Source organism: Tympanuchus pallidicinctus, unplaced genomic scaffold, assembly GCF_026119805.1.
Source record: "Tympanuchus pallidicinctus isolate F22 unplaced genomic scaffold, pur_lepc_1.0 scaffold22, whole genome shotgun sequence".
NCBI classification, from domain to species: domain Eukaryota; kingdom Metazoa; phylum Chordata; class Aves; order Galliformes; family Phasianidae; genus Tympanuchus; species Tympanuchus pallidicinctus.
The window spans coordinates 22,603,272-22,615,158 of NW_026294739.1; the positions used below are offsets into that span (position 1 = coordinate 22,603,272).

The 11,887-nt window shown below is 50.5% G+C and overlaps 1 protein-coding gene across 1 annotated transcript; it reads right to left on the reverse strand.

Annotated features, from left to right (window-relative positions):
* Window positions 1-1,690: 1,690 nt before the first annotated feature.
* RAP2B (RAP2B, member of RAS oncogene family) lies at window positions 1,691-4,119 on the reverse strand. The gene has a single exon (XM_052687188.1). It carries the CDS (start codon window positions 3,988-3,990, stop codon window positions 3,439-3,441), a length of 552 nt encoding a protein of 183 aa, XP_052543148.1. The 5' UTR covers window positions 3,991-4,119; the 3' UTR covers window positions 1,691-3,438.
* Between the last annotated feature and the right edge of the window lie 7,768 nt (window positions 4,120-11,887).

Consider the following 11,887-nt stretch of genomic DNA (forward strand, 5'->3'; position numbering starts at 1 on the left):
CGTTCTGTACGAAGCTATAAATGCTGCTGACGAGGCTCTGGGCTGTGAAGGCCATTACTGAAGACCATCCCACCTTTGACACAGCGCACACACATCCTTGCTTCCAGAGCAGTCTCTCTTCAGCCCGCGGACGGGCGCTGATGGCAGCAGTCCTCCAGGGTACAGCAAAGCTCTGCCACGAAGGCTCCCGGGCTGCCTGCTCTACTCATGTGAGTCGCAGAGCTCCTCATGGCACGCTGCTCCAAACGCTTCCCATGGCCGCCCAGGGGAGCTGAATGGCAGAGGATTCAAGGACGCCGCTCCTTTTCACACAAAGCTCTTGGAGAAAATGGAAGGTCTTGCATTGTGTCACTCCTCGAGGAAACGCGAAACTTAGCAACACCTGCACGCGAGGAGGATCCAGATGAAGAGGTCACAAAGAGCCAGCTGCCCTTTAATGAAAATAAATGCTCTTTGACAAAAGCCTGCCACACATTCTTTTGAGAGCAGCAGAACCTCCAGGAGTCCCACAGCCAGAGCACCGCCCTCAGAACTGCACACATCAACAGAGCCTGAGCAGGGGTTGGGAAGAACCACACTTGTATTTGCAACGAAGTCCGGAATACGGCATGGTTACAATCACAGAGACTGGGATTTCAAAGGCATGCTTTCTGGCGATAGAACAAGCTTGGATTTTTAAAAATACCATCATTATGTACAGCAAAATATGTGGTCATAAGACCAGCCTTAAACCAAGGCCTTGTTTATACAATTTCTGCACTGTCAGGAAGTATTCTGGCTGGGAATGTAATTTTTCTTCCAAATCGATTACATTTTTGCAATTCTCACTGTGAAAAGAACTATATACCACCTTTGTATTGACACTGGTATAACATATTCCCACAGGGAAAAGGAATAAAAGAGTACCTTCATATTGATACAACATTTTTTTTCTAGTGTAGAAGCAAATATAGCTTTCATTATTCAGTCAAGTTAAAGCAGTGTGATTTTGTTTCTACTTGATAGACAAGGCCTATGTTTAACAAGCACCAGAACACTTCAGAGGATTTGGAAGATCAAACACTGAGTTCTACTTTTGTGCTGTCCTCACCGAGGCATAGAGAACACTGAACACCTCCATACATTCAGAACTCCGTCAGACCCACGCCATGGTTTCTCTAATCCTTCGCCGTTTGACGAACACCCCTTTTTGGCAAGAATTAAGAGCAGAGCTACAAAAAAAGCCAGCACAGTCCAGAGTTTCCTTAGTTGCCTTCAGCTGCTCTGCCAGGCTAAGGAACACAGGACTCTGCGTCCCACCGTATGCTGCTAACATCCATTTGTACATCATTCCTCAATCACAACACGGGCAACAGGAAAACAGGAGGCACTACGAAACATGACAAATCTGCTGTCTGCTGCAGAGAACTGCTTTTACCAAGCTGAACGACTTGCTTTCAATACATCGATCTGGCACGAGGCCGGTTAGGTGCTGAGCACTACACAGTCTCACTGAATTTAAGGCAAACGTTGACCATCGCAATAGCTGAAATGTGAATTTATGGCAAATTTTCTTCCGTAAACTTCAGTGCAAGATAAGCCTGCAGTCAAGCTTTCTTTCCAATGCATCATTCCTGTTAAAAGAAGCCCCTAATACTCAGCATCCAATTTTTTAGTAGGTATTGGATGCTGCTAAAATCAATACTCAATCTTCAACTAAAACATAATATTGTAATTTCAATGTCAATCATTGGGGTGAATTTAACAAATTCAGCCAGCGCTGAAGCAGAAAGCTTTCCTACTTAAAAGAAGAAATGATCAGATCGGTGTTGGGCATCGAGGCAGCCAGATCGCGCCAGCCTAACTGAAAACCCTTCATGCAGCACTGCTCAATTTCTGCTTTCATGCAGTAAGACAATTTCAAGTTTTCTCGGCAGGGAGAGAAAGCTGCACTTTCTGTGTGCTAATCTTTGAAGAGGAGCTAAGAGAGAAAGGTAAAGGAGAACAGCAAAGCCCAGGTGCCCCAGCTCACTGAAGGTACAGCGTCCTCCCACCCCGCTCCCTCTTCAAATCATGAAACCACAATTTCCAGGCATTAAAATGCAAAGAGATGAAAAGCTGAGATGTCATAAATAACTGACTTTCAGACTCTTGCTCTACCAAACCAGGCCGCCCATAGCGAAGAACAGGGTGCTAACCTTCCGAGACACTGCTGTTACAGCACAGGGCTTCCTACAGCTGCCCGCTGAGCGCAGCGCTCCGCGCCGGCTGCCTTCACACAGGACCGGGACCCGAACACAAGTGAAATTCTGTCTTACTGTTCTACTGGCAATTCAGTCACCTTGGGCTTCGGCATTTGGCCGTTTTGTTTAAACACCATCCTCAGCTAAACGAAGCCCCTCACACCCTTCTTACTGTGACTATGCTATGAACCAGGATTAACAGCCGATGTAATTAACGTTTAACAATTAACGTTTGTTCCACGTAGTACACAGAAGCGCACAAAGTTGTTTTCTAAAAAACAGCATCTGTATTAAAATTCTTAAAATGGATAGACATCTCTTAACTGCAGGTCTGGAATCAAAAGGACAGGTGTTAGAATTTTCTTGGTACGTCGCAATGTTGAGATTTCTTCCGCTGCTGGCTGGAGGTTCACCCCACACAACAATCATCATAAAACACAAAGAAGGAGGCGGAAAAAAAAGCCCACCAAGTCCCAAAATGCTGAATTCTCACAAATTTGAAGTAAATGAAGGCCAAACTTGCAAGACGTGGAAATTACAGCTAAAAGGCTCGGGTGGAAACAAGAAATAAATCCCACCAACAATGGGCCCTTTTGTCCTGGCCTGTTCGGCACGATTACCGAGAGGGAACTGCGTGTGGGTTCCGAGTGGCAGAGAAGGGGATTCTGCGGCGCTCACAGGTTGGCACCGGCCGGCACGGGGTGCGGGGAAGGCACTGCGGGCACGGGGTGCGGGGGGCGGGGGGGCCGCGCCGCTCGGAGCGGGGCACTGCGGGCAGCGCCGACCCAGACAGAGCCCGGAGAGGAAGGAACGCCCCTCTCACCCACCGGAGGGGGGGGATAAAATAACGAAATCACACACGCACGCACACCTAAACATTGTGCAGACTTGTAACGTTTTCACAGCTGATCGCAAAAAAAAGAACCATCAAAAAATAACGCCCTGCCAATCTCCTGCGGACCCCCCGGGATACAGCAGGTCAACAAAATAGGGAATCCTTTCACAGGCGGTCGCGCCGCCCCGCGCTCCGTCCGGTCCCGGTCCGGGTGGACGCGCCGCTCCCCGCGCCGCGCTCCACCTTGCATAGCGTGTCGGGGCGCCCGGCCGGCCCCGTTACGGCGGCGGCCCGGAGCGGAGCAGCGCGGCGGGGCGGGCGGGAGGCGGCGCCCCGTGCCCGGCCCGGGCGGTGCGGGGCCGCGTCCGTCCCCGCGGGCGCTCAGAGGATGGCGCAGGCGGCGCAGCAGGGCTCGTCCCCGCCGGGCTGCGCGGCGTAGTTCATCTGGCGGACGATCTCGGCGAACAGCTCGTCCACCGAGGCTTTGTGCTTGGCCGAGGTCTCCATGAAGGGGCAGCTCCACTCCTCGGCCAGCGCCTTGCCCTCCCCGAAGGACACCTCCCGCTCGCCCTCCAGGTCCACCTTGTTGCCCACCAGGATCATGGGCACCCGCTCGTACCGCTTGACGCGGATGATCTGGTCCCGCATGGGCTTTATGTCCTGGAAGCTCTGCTGGTTCACCAGGCTGTACACCAGGATGAAGCCCTGCCCGTTCTTGATGTAGAGGTCCCGCATGGAGGCGAACTGCTCGGTGCCCGCCGTGTCCAGGATCTCCAGCACGGACGGCGAGGAGTCCACCTCGATCTCCTTGCGGTAGAAGTCCTCGATGGTGGGGTCGTACTTCTCGATGAACGAGCCGGTGACGAACTGCACGGTGAGGGCGGACTTGCCCACGCCGCCCGAGCCCAGCACCACCACCTTGTACTCCCGCATGGCTCCGGAGCGCCTCCCGCGCGGCGCCGCCGCTCTCCGCCCGCCCTCGCGGAGGGAAGGAGGGCCGCTCCCTCCGGCCGCTCTCCGGCGCCGGGGCGGAGAAGGGGCGGCCGCGCCTCGCGGAGCCGCGCCGGGCGAGCCCCGCCGGGCAGCGCCGCGCCCCGGGGAGGGGCGGGCAGCGGGGCCTGCGCGGAGAGGAGGGGAAGGGGCGGGGAGCGCCCCGCGGAGCGGCCCTCCGCCCGCGGCCGTCCGTCATTGGCGGCTTCGGAGCACGGCTCCGCCTCGCCGCCGCTCCGCTCCGAGTGCGGGAATGGCGGCTCCTGCCCGCCCGCCCCTTGTGGGCGGTGCTGCCCGGCTACCGCCCCGCCAGCCCGCCGCCGCTATCGGCCCTGCGCGGGGCCGCGTGCTCGCGTTGCTCGTGCCGGGGGGCGGCTCCTCTGGGCGGCTTGCGGTGTCCCGAGCCCCGTTAGATCCGCCCAGGCCCGGAGCGGCGCTGGCTGTGGGCGGTCGCTCCCCGGTGCCGGAGCGTCGTGCCTCACTGTGCGCGTCCTGAGGGCTGAACGCCGCTCACGGCGAGCCTTGTGCGCCCCCCTGTGCGCCCCCCCGGTGCGCCCCCCCCGGTGGGCCCTCCTGTGCGCCCGCCGCGCTGCCCTGCAGCCCCGCACGCCCCGGCCGGGCGCGTTGAGTGGCGGGCGCTGCCTGCTCGCCTCTGTTCGTACGGGGCTTCCTTCCACTTTCTGTCCGGAGGAAGTTCCTTTCAAGGAAATCCCGCCGGTTATTTTGGCACGGCAAGCTTTTGCATTTACATCCCACCCGGTTCCTTACGGTTCTCAGCCTTTATTCAAGTGTTTGCAACGTGTGGCTCTTTCTGATTGCAGCCTGATAGCTGATGCCATTGGAGCACGCCAGTGGGTGATACAGGCCATGGGAGGCAAAGTACCCCAAATAAATCATCAGCTGCACGCTGTTGTCACTGAACAGTGCTGCGTCCATCTGTGGGTCAGTGCCACACCTCAAGCCAGGAGCTCACACCAAACCCCTCTGCTGTTCTTCGTGTGCGTGTTTGCCAACCATGAGCACAGAGCTGCATTCCCCCAGCCCTGCTGTGCCATCGGTGGCTGCACAAACCACTCCTGCTGCCAGCACCGCCCAGTGCTGTGCTGCGGCTGCAGATAAGGGTTGCCGCATTCACCCAGGATAGAAGCAAAGTGTCAGGCTGCAGCCTGCTTCAGGAGGTCACGCGCCTGAAACCCAGCGCTCTCCTGCTCGGTCTGTGGGAGCAGGTCGTGTCCCATGTCTGTCTGCTGGGATCCCCCAGCTCTGCCAGGCCACTGCCTGGTTCCCCAGGTGCGCGCTCACCTGCAAGCGTGGACTGCAGGTTGGTCCTAGGCTACACCTGCAGAGCTGTACAGAGCAACCTGGAGATGGATGGAATATTTTAGAGTCATAGAATCACAGAATGGTTTGAGTTGGAAGGGACCTCTGAGGGCCGTCAGTCCAATGCAATATGGGGACACCCAGAGCTCCTTCAGGTTTCACAGCCCGTCCAGCCTGCAGGGTGTCTGCAGGCTGCAATGAAAAGACCAAATCATGTTCTGCTGACTCATTTCGCTTGCAGTGCTATGAAGTTTTGGGAACAAATGTGTTTGTTGACTTCCACCTTCTCTATAACAAACCCACACATAAGTTACCTATACTACATTTTCTAACATGGCAGGAACAGCTTTTATAAAGACCAGCTAATTATGATGCTGGATTGAATCAGCCCCTCAAATCCCAACTCACTATTGAGTTGGGGTTGGTTTTGGTTGTTATTGTCTTTTTGTTTGTTTGTTATTAGTGACAATAAAATTTCAGTATCTGTTTTTTCATTCTACGCAATACTATTGATTGTTGTTACTTCTGAAGAAGAAAATGCACTGTGTTCAGAGCAAAACCTGTTCTTTATGCTGTCGGCATCTCAGAAATGTCACGTATAAATCAGCATAAAAAGCACAGACGTGATCGGTAGGCAGTTTACCATACAGTATTTACATCTACAGCTGGCTTTTGCTGTGTAGAGTAACCCTGCTCACTTGGTAAGCCAGCAGACAGGTAATGCTTATTTCTCTGCATGATGTAGAAGATGAAGCCGTTAGCTTTTCTGTTTGTCCATACGAGTATCAGCGTCACACGGCTCCAAAGCAGTGCTGTTTGCTCTTTTTAAATTTCCCCCAAATCTATTTAATTATAGGTAAAGACTGAATCAACAACTCATATCAAACTGTGAACTGCAGTGCCATGAAAGTTCATCAGCACCTGATGACATCAAGCTGTCTGAGCACAGGTGCAGTGTTCTGGTACAACCATCCAGCCAGCTCCCCTGTGCTCCTCCTGGAGGAGACGTAGCCAAACCACTCTCACACACAGCATTGCCCCCACCAGGGTCAATGTCAACAACGGGATGCATAACCTGACAGCTAATTAAGTACAACTGAGCTTGTCTGGGACGAGCGAGATGTGCTCTGCTGAGCTGGAGTTGATGTGCTTCTGAACGTCAGAAGGCCTGAGCTCTGTGAATGAACCAGAGCCAGAACCTGCAGGAAATGCCCCGGTTGGTTAAAACAGACCCTCTGAAAATGCGCTCAGAATTCGGTGTGTGTAAATGTGGTTGTATCTGAAACTCCTTAAAGCTCAAGCGGCAAGAGATGAGAGCCTTCGTTTAGGCTTTCTTTGGCTTCTGACAGCGGCTGCTCATTTAAAACATTTTTATTAATACACAGGAAACGCTTCTGACTGAATGAGTTCATCTGAGATCACAGTGCTCTGCCACTGACTGGGGGGTGGAACTGAACTGTAAACTACAAACAATACTGAACACATTTTGATATTCAAGCTTAATGAGGTAGTAGTGATTTTAGTGACAATTTCGTAACACGTTTTTAGGCAATGATTTTCCAGGGAAGAGGCAGCTCAGTACATACTTTTCCTCCTTTCCTCCATGGCAATGTGACAAAATGACTTCATGCCCTTTTTTGCCCTCAGTTACACAGTAATAGTTTTTAGATCCATGGTGTAAACAGGCCCTGCAACAACCACCAACTGATCTGTGGCAGGAATAAACCCTTCTGATGTGGGTTTTGTTAAATGCTTATGGGCCACTGGGGCCGAATGCAAAGAACTGAAGAGGGAATCGGTACCGCTGGGGCTGAGGATGCCTTAATTCAGCTCTGCTGTTGGTAAAACCCCACAGCAGTCCTGGTTGAGGAGCACTGTGCAGAGTCATTTCACCGCCCGACAGCCGAACCGTTCCCTGGATATATCAGAGATCTGTTTCTTTTCACTTAGGTTGTGACTTAAAAGGCTCATAATCCAATATAGAACAGTCGAACTGAGAGGATTTGGAATCATTTGGGAAGAGCTGCTATTCTCCCACTCCCATACAGCCAATATGTAACACGAGTATTAGCAGTGTACTGTAAGTAAAGGGAGAATACTGATTGAGGGAAGCTAAGAAGATGAAATAATCTCCAAAAGTTCAAAGTACAGAATTACACTAAGTGTTTTCTGGCATTGGACAAATCTGGAGAAAATGTTCAATGTTTATTCATTTTGAATATATGAATGTGAATGATCTGTGGGCCTGAACTAGTTTTCAATTCAGTGGCATACCGAAGTCTTCATTGCGGATTCACCGGCTGTTTGACTGCACATTGCTTAGGGAGCGCAGGAAGGAGAAGATGACCTTCTGAGCACAGATATGTAAGTGTTCACACTTTAAAGTATTTGCCATTTTTAATAATGATTTGGAAAATGGTACAATTTTTAAGATTCTGGGTGCTCAGTAATACCTCCCCTCACCCCTCTGTTAGCTGTGAGTGGCTTTGGTTGGTATTCTGTTATGCCTGTCACAGTAATTTCTAGTACTATTAATACTGACATTCAGTGCGCCTCTTTTGCTCTGGAACAATGTCTTCAATTCTCCTTATCCAAACTGGATTGCTCCCCTTGAATGGTGGTCCTGCACTCAGCACTGTGCAGCAGAGATGCTCGGCCCTTAAAACCTGCTGCCAAACTTTAACCGGAAGTCAGCAAGAAAGATTTGTGCGGTGGGTATGAATTTGTTTTAGGAATAGAAGTGGAAGCTGCTGACTGCTTCTGAGCGTGTGACCACATCCTGGCAATGGGTGATTGAAGATCTCTTTCATCCTATCTCTACTTCTCCACTTTCATCCTTCCTCTTTCCAATAACAGGAAGTCGGAGTGCTGATCAGAAGGCAGTGCAACAGATTGCTGTAATAATGCATGCTGCTCTCCTGCTCTCCCCCAAAAATGTGCCAACAGTGGACATGTTGGTGTCCTAATTATGGGATTGTCAGTAACATTGCACTTGTTTTCCCACAGAAGGTTCATATTTAAGAAAGAAAAGAACAGAAAAGAACTTTCAAATTCTTCACAAAAAATAAACTGGCATTCCAAGAGAATTTAAATTAGCAATAGTTAACTTGTCTACACCTTGAGTTACTCCCAGTAATTCTGAGTGTGAACAGATATCTAAAACAAGGCTGCCTAATTTCTGTTTATCTTTATCCTGTGGTATAAACTACTCTTATTCTAAATCAAGATGCCCACACATGGAGCTAAATGAAGTAGTCAATTAGGGTAATTCCACGGGTAGAGTCGTTTTATTGTAAGCGAAACCGTTCCACCAGTTCCACCCAGATAATCAGAAAGAAACCGATCAGGCGGATCGCACGGTGACTGTGGGCAAAGGTTCTGCCTGATGCTGCAGCGCCAGGCAGTGCAGCGGCGCCAGCTGCTTTCTGCCCTGACTCACCCAGCAGAACAGATCCCCTCCGCCGGCTCCTTGCTGAGCAGGAGGGGCTCTGTGCCCTGTCCTGCTGCCTGCCTGTGTGTGCAGGGCCAGACGCGGCTTTGGGAAACGCGGCCTGGCTGGCGCTACCTGCTGCAAAAGGAACCTGTGCACATGGAATAGCTGCGTCTCGGTTTCGTGAGATAGTAACAGCTACCAATGAACGTGAAGAAATAGTAATTGAAGTTAATCTGTAGAAAAGAAAGGCAGTTTCCTCCAACAGAAGTCCTGCCAGAGATCAGTGCTGTAAATACAGCCCATGCTGCCACAGCTCTCTGCACAGGGCCTCATTAGAACTGATGCAATGATGCCGGCTTAGCTGCCTGCCTTCCGTTTCTTGTTTGTATCCCACTCATAGATACGATGTTTCTAGTAAAAGCATGCATAACACATCAAAGCTCAGGTCTATTTCACAGAATCACAGAATTGTAGGGGTTGGAAGGGACCTCCAGAGATCATCGAGTCCAACCCCCCTGCCAAAGCAGGTTCCCTACAGCAGGTCGCACAGGTCGGCATCCAGGCAGGTCTTGAACATCTCCAGAGAAGGAGACTCCACCACCTCCCTGGGCAGCCTGTTCCAGTGCTCCTCACCTCACTGTACAGAAGTTCCTTTGCACATTGGTGCAGAACTTCCTATGCTGCAGTTTCCAGCCGTTTCCCCTTGTCCTGTCTCCACTCACCACTGTAAAGAGTCCGGCCTCACCATTCTGCCCCCCACACCTTAGATATTTCACCAAATATCAGTCCTCTTTTAGGGCATTTGCCTCTGAAGCATCTTAAATATGAGGTGGTGAGGACTGGGGTTTTACCACTTGAAACCAAGACAGAAGGCTTATCTGTCAGTGCGTGCAGCAGGCAGGCTGCAGGAGGTGTGCTGAAACGGCTTGTGGAGCCACAAATGTAATCTTGATAGCACCTGTATGGAAATGGAGCTATTGTATGTTAATGGAAATGGTATCATCAGCATGAACCGAAACTGATGACTAATTTCGAAAATAAACTTCCTGTATGCAGCAACTGCCCTTTTTGTTGAAAAATGCGTTTTCCTTCACCTCTGGCCTGGTGTCACACTGCAGAACAAACTCTGCTGGCAATAAACAGCAGCGAGTCAAAATGTGGAGAGTTTTCCCCCTTTAATTAGTTGAATTTGCTTCTTCTTCCCTCACCTGACCAGGAAGAAGGAGCTTCTCCTAGCAGACACTTGTGGTCACATGGCAGGGAGGCACGAGCCCTGTTTCGTAAGAGAGGTGGGAATTTCCAGAAGTCCTGAGGAAGCAGGAGGCAGGCTGTCGAGAACTGTCGTCACGGCTTATCTGCTGCCTCAGAACGGAGATGTGAAATTATGGCTGTAATTACTGGGAGCCACTGAAGTCCGGGGATTTCTTACCTCGGTAACGGTGAGAAGAGCATGCACTCATCTGAAAAAATGAGTGTGTCTGTGGATGGAGGTGTAGCAACAGCACATAAAAAGGTTTTCATTTTGGGGGTGTTCATTGTTTATTGTTGGTTGGAAAAATAAAATGCCAAGTTAGGAACACGGATCGTGACAAACTGGATGGAGATGTGGAAGAATTTCACGTATTCTACCTGCAGGAACATTGACATAAATTCACATCTGACCCAGTAGATCAATGCGGATCTGCCAACTGACTCATTGTTCTCAGCCCTGTGTTAGCATACCCCATCCTTCAGGCTCCTGAGCCAAATCAGATAGTACTGAAAAAGGCTTAAAATAGCATTTCTCTGATGGCTGCTGAAGACAAGCTGCAGTTTGTCTCTCCAGGTTTAACAAGGATTGTACAATAGTCAGTGAGCTGTCAAAGCTTTAAAGCCATATAAATGCACAGAGCACATTTGCCTGCTTTTCTAAAAAATATATTTTTAATTCTTATTCATGGTTGGGAGAATCAGTGGTAAGAGCTGTGCAGGATGGAACTCTGACACAGAGCGTGTTTTTCTCTCTGAATCTGTCTGCACACAATTTTATCAAGAACAACATTGCTAGACTTGCAGAAGCTCACAAAAAATTGCACCCATTTTAAGGCACTTATACAAACACGTAAAATATTTACAGCTTTACAGTACAGCTCTTTGGGAAGCTGGGCGTCTCTAGCTCTCATGAAGGCAGGGAAACCTTGCACCCTCAGCCTTACTCTGACTGAGTCCTGGAGACTGCAAGAGGAAAGAAATTAAGCTAGACGAGGGGACCTGCCTGCTCCATTGAGCTCATTTTGCAGTGCACAGGCAGACTGCAAGCTCAGCGAATCTCTGCAAGCTCTGTGGCCATATGGGCAATGGCAGTTTATGAAACAACTGTGCCAAATTTGGCAGTGTTTCTAATGGCCACATGGCAGGTCAGTGAGAACCATTTCGGTGCCAGTTGCATAATTTCACTCTTCAGTCACCCGAGAAGAATACATAAGGCAAGATCTTAGAAAGGATGGCATTTGTTTCAGCACGGAAACCAACGCTGCTCTTTGTAAAGTGCACACGCTTCCTCTGTAACCAGCAAAGTTCTTTGCTGCATCTTAGGTGATTGATAACATTTAAGCGTAGGTGTTAGTTGCTATTATTTGCACGTGTACAGCCCTGTGTTTGAGTATTTCTATGTACATCTTAGGTAAACATATCAACAATGGAGCATTTTTTTAAGAAAACCACGTGACAGGCTCAGACTATCTAGTTCAGCCCCAATAAACTTCAAATCTCTCAAAGTCCTCCACAGGAACAAAACACGACTTTTCCTGCACGCTGTAAGAGGCCGGCTGCTCACAGCTCCTGCTGGGTTGTTTCTGTCTGGTCAGGGTCAGAGGGCTGGCTGCTGGCCGTGCCATCAGTGCACTCACCAAACACTCCTTCATCTTCCCAGGCCTGTGGCTGCCGGGCCAGATTACCACAAACGTGGGAGCAAACCAAGCCTTGCGACACCTGGCCTCTGCAGATAACCCCACCCAGCCTGACTCCAGGCCGAGCCGCAGCACATCAGCAGCCTCTGCTCTACTGACGGATGACCTCATGAGAACGAAGAGATAAGATGGGATGTTG